At 37.6% G+C, this 2,139-nt stretch overlaps 1 protein-coding gene across 1 annotated transcript; it reads left to right on the top strand.

Moving 5' to 3' along the window:
• Window positions 1–536: 536 nt before the first annotated feature.
• LOC111375445 lies at window positions 537–1,797 on the top strand (the record flags this gene model as incomplete). Its single annotated transcript, XM_022998273.1, has 3 exons — window positions 537–686; window positions 1,463–1,595; window positions 1,683–1,797. Coding segments are annotated over exons 1-3 (398 nt in total), but the record flags the coding sequence as incomplete, so codon positions are not given.
• Between the last annotated feature and the right edge of the window lie 342 nt (window positions 1,798–2,139).

Genomic DNA, 2,139 nt, shown 5'->3' with positions numbered 1-2,139 from the left:
AAGCTAATTTGTATATGATAGATATGAAGGACTTTGATGTGATTTTGGGCATGGATTGGTTAGGATGTAATTATGCAACCATTTGTTGTAGAGAAAGGAAAGTGTCTTTTCAAAAACCAGGAGAAGAACAATTTTCTTTCCTCAGAATAAAGACCAAACTCCATCTCCAACTGGCTTCAGCCTTACAAGGCGAGAAAATGTTGAGAAAAGAAACATCTCAAGGGTTTCTAGTTAATATCTTTGGAGAAAAACTGGCAACGACAAAGATTGAGGATGTACCAGTGGTACAAGTATTTATAGATGTGTTTCCAGGAGATCTACCCGATATTCCACCAAATAGACAAGTGGAATTCACAATAGATATGGTTCCCAGAGCGACACTAGTATCTAAAGCCCCATACAGAATGGCCCCAAGGGAACTTCAGGAGTTGAAAATCTAGTTAAAAGAATTGTTAGACCTTGGTTTTATTCGACCAAGTGTATCACCATGGGGCGCACCAGTATTGCTTGCAAAGAAGAAAGATGGAAGTATGAGGATGTGTATCGACTATCGGGAGTTGAACCATTCGACCATCAAAAATAGGTATCCTCTCCCTAGAATTGAGGATTTGTTTGATCAATTAAAATGGGCTAAGGTATTTTCTATGTTTGATTTACGATCTGGAGATCATCAATTGAATGTTAAGGTAGATGATATACCTAAGATAGCTTTTAGAACTCGTAATGGACATTATCGGATTGACAAATGCTCCAGCAGTGTTCATGGATCTCATTAATCAAGTATTTCATTAGTATTTGGATCAATTTGTTATAGTCTTCATTGATGACATTTTGATATACTCCAATAGTAAAGATCAACATGAGGAACATCTTAGAATAGCGTTAGAGATACTACCAAGGAAAAGTTATATATAGTGATGCATCCAAGCAAGGTTTGGGATGTGTACTGATGCAGCATGGAAAAGTAATTGCCTATGCTTCAATGCAATTGAAGCAACGTGAGCAGAACTACCCGACGCATGATCTAGAACTTGCGGCAGTGGTTCATGCATTAAAGATATGGCGCCATTACTTATATGGAGGGAAGTGCGATATTTATACGGATCATAAGAGTCTCAAATATTTCTTCACACAGAAGGAATTGAATATGAGATAGAGACGATGGTTGGAGCTAGTGAGAGATTATGATTGCACTATTCATTATTATCCGGGTAAGGCTAATGTTGTTGCTGATGCTCTAAGCAGAAAGTCGATGGGACAGTTGGCATCCTTACGTACTATTTCGATGGAGTTGATCAAAGACTTGGAAAAGTTGCAAATTGAAGTGATTACCACACCAGAACAAGTCACTGCTCATTTAGCAACTTTGGTGGTTTGACCTACTCTTAGAGATCGGATCATAGAAGCACATGATAAAGACCCATTATTACAGAAGATCAAGAACGAGATTGGTACTGATAAGGTAAAGGATTTTGGAATAGCTTTGGATCAGGCACTAACATTTAAAGGTAGAATTTGTGTACCAAATGATGAAGTTTTGAGGAAGGAAATATTGGAGGAGGTTCACTCCACCTCGTACGCCGCACATCCCAGTGGTACAAAAACGTATCGAGACCTTCGAAATACATTTTGGTAGAGGAATATGAAAAGAAGTATAGGTTCATTTGTGGCAAAATGCATAGTATGCCAACAAGTTAAAGTGAAACATCAAAGACCGACAGGGTTATTAAATCCATTAGACATACCTAAATGGAAGTCGGAGAATATCGCAATGGACTTTGTTGTAGGATTTCCAAGGTTAGCAAGGGGACAGAATGCTATATGGGTAATAGTGGATCGTCTAACAAAGTCTGCTCATTTTCTTCCAGTAAAAATGACATTCAGTCTAGATCAGCTGGTGCAGTTGTACATTAGAGAGATTGTAAGATTGCATGGTGTGACACCCCGAACTTAAAACTTCGAGGGTCACGTACTAAACATAATAGCTTCTGCCTTTGTTACATGTAAATACTCTTAAATAGAAGTATTTCATGTTAAGAACTTATTTTCAACTTGGTAAAATAATTCTTATAAAATTTGATAGCTGACAAAAGTGCATGTCAACAATAAATTATACTTTACATATACGGCCTCGGCACT

The sequence above is a fragment of the Olea europaea genome, unplaced genomic scaffold, assembly GCF_002742605.1.
Source record: "Olea europaea var. sylvestris unplaced genomic scaffold, O_europaea_v1 scaffold13764, whole genome shotgun sequence".
NCBI lineage: Eukaryota > Viridiplantae > Streptophyta > Magnoliopsida > Lamiales > Oleaceae > Olea > Olea europaea.
This window is presented reverse-complemented; position numbering and strand designations above follow the sequence as displayed.